At 43.0% G+C, this 632-nt stretch overlaps 1 protein-coding gene across 1 annotated transcript in view; it reads left to right on the forward strand.

Annotated features, from left to right (window-relative positions):
- Positions 1-151: 151 nt before the first annotated feature.
- The window catches only part of LOC107578121 (type II inositol 1,4,5-trisphosphate 5-phosphatase-like), a gene marked incomplete at its 3' end in the record, with an annotated part of 27,902 nt that continues 27,421 nt past the window's right edge, over positions 152-632 (forward strand). The window contains exons 1-2 of the mRNA XM_016264107.1: positions 152-295; positions 381-491. Of these exons, the coding sequence (XP_016119593.1) occupies positions 242-295; positions 381-491 (165 nt within the window). The remainder of the gene's footprint in view (positions 296-380; positions 492-632) is intronic.

Consider the following 632-nt stretch of genomic DNA (forward strand, 5'->3'; position numbering starts at 1 on the left):
TTCGAGTGAAATGAGAGTGTTTTTATTTACACACAATTTATCTATATGCCAGCAAACTGTCAAAATAAAAGCTCGATGGTTAAAATCTCGAAATTAAGATGGTCTGATTACTGCATCTCAGCAGTGTTGTTTGGTTTTTGTATGTGTTTGTTTATGTAGTGAGAAGTGCCGAGTTCCAGCATGGTGTGACCGCATCCTGTGGAGGGGAAAGAACATTAAACAGCTTCATTACAAGAGTCACATGACCCTAAAGACCAGCGACCACAAACCCGTCAGCTCTCTGCTAGAGATCGGGGTGAGAACACCAGCCGTGATCATGCACCCTTCAGCCAGTCCTCGTTCTGTGTCCTCTTACTGACATCTGCTGTTACTCTGCACAGATCAAGGTCGTGAACGAGGAGTCCTACAAACGGACGTTCGAAGAGATCGTGAGGCACATTGACAGACTGGAGAATGATTGTATTCCTTCTGTGTCTCTGTCTCAAAGAGAAGTGAGCAGTCTTCCATCATTTAGTTGTTGACTGATACATTTTACGTTTACACTGGTATACAAAATTTTGGGGTCAGTAAGAGAAAGCGAGCAAATGACACAACGGAGCTTTTTGAAACTCTGAATCAGTTAAACCATTGCG

Source organism: Sinocyclocheilus grahami, unplaced genomic scaffold (genome assembly GCF_001515645.1).
Source record: "Sinocyclocheilus grahami isolate Dianchi unplaced genomic scaffold, SAMN03320097.WGS_v1.1 scaffold8945.1, whole genome shotgun sequence".
In the NCBI taxonomy this organism is placed as follows: domain Eukaryota; kingdom Metazoa; phylum Chordata; class Actinopteri; order Cypriniformes; family Cyprinidae; genus Sinocyclocheilus; species Sinocyclocheilus grahami.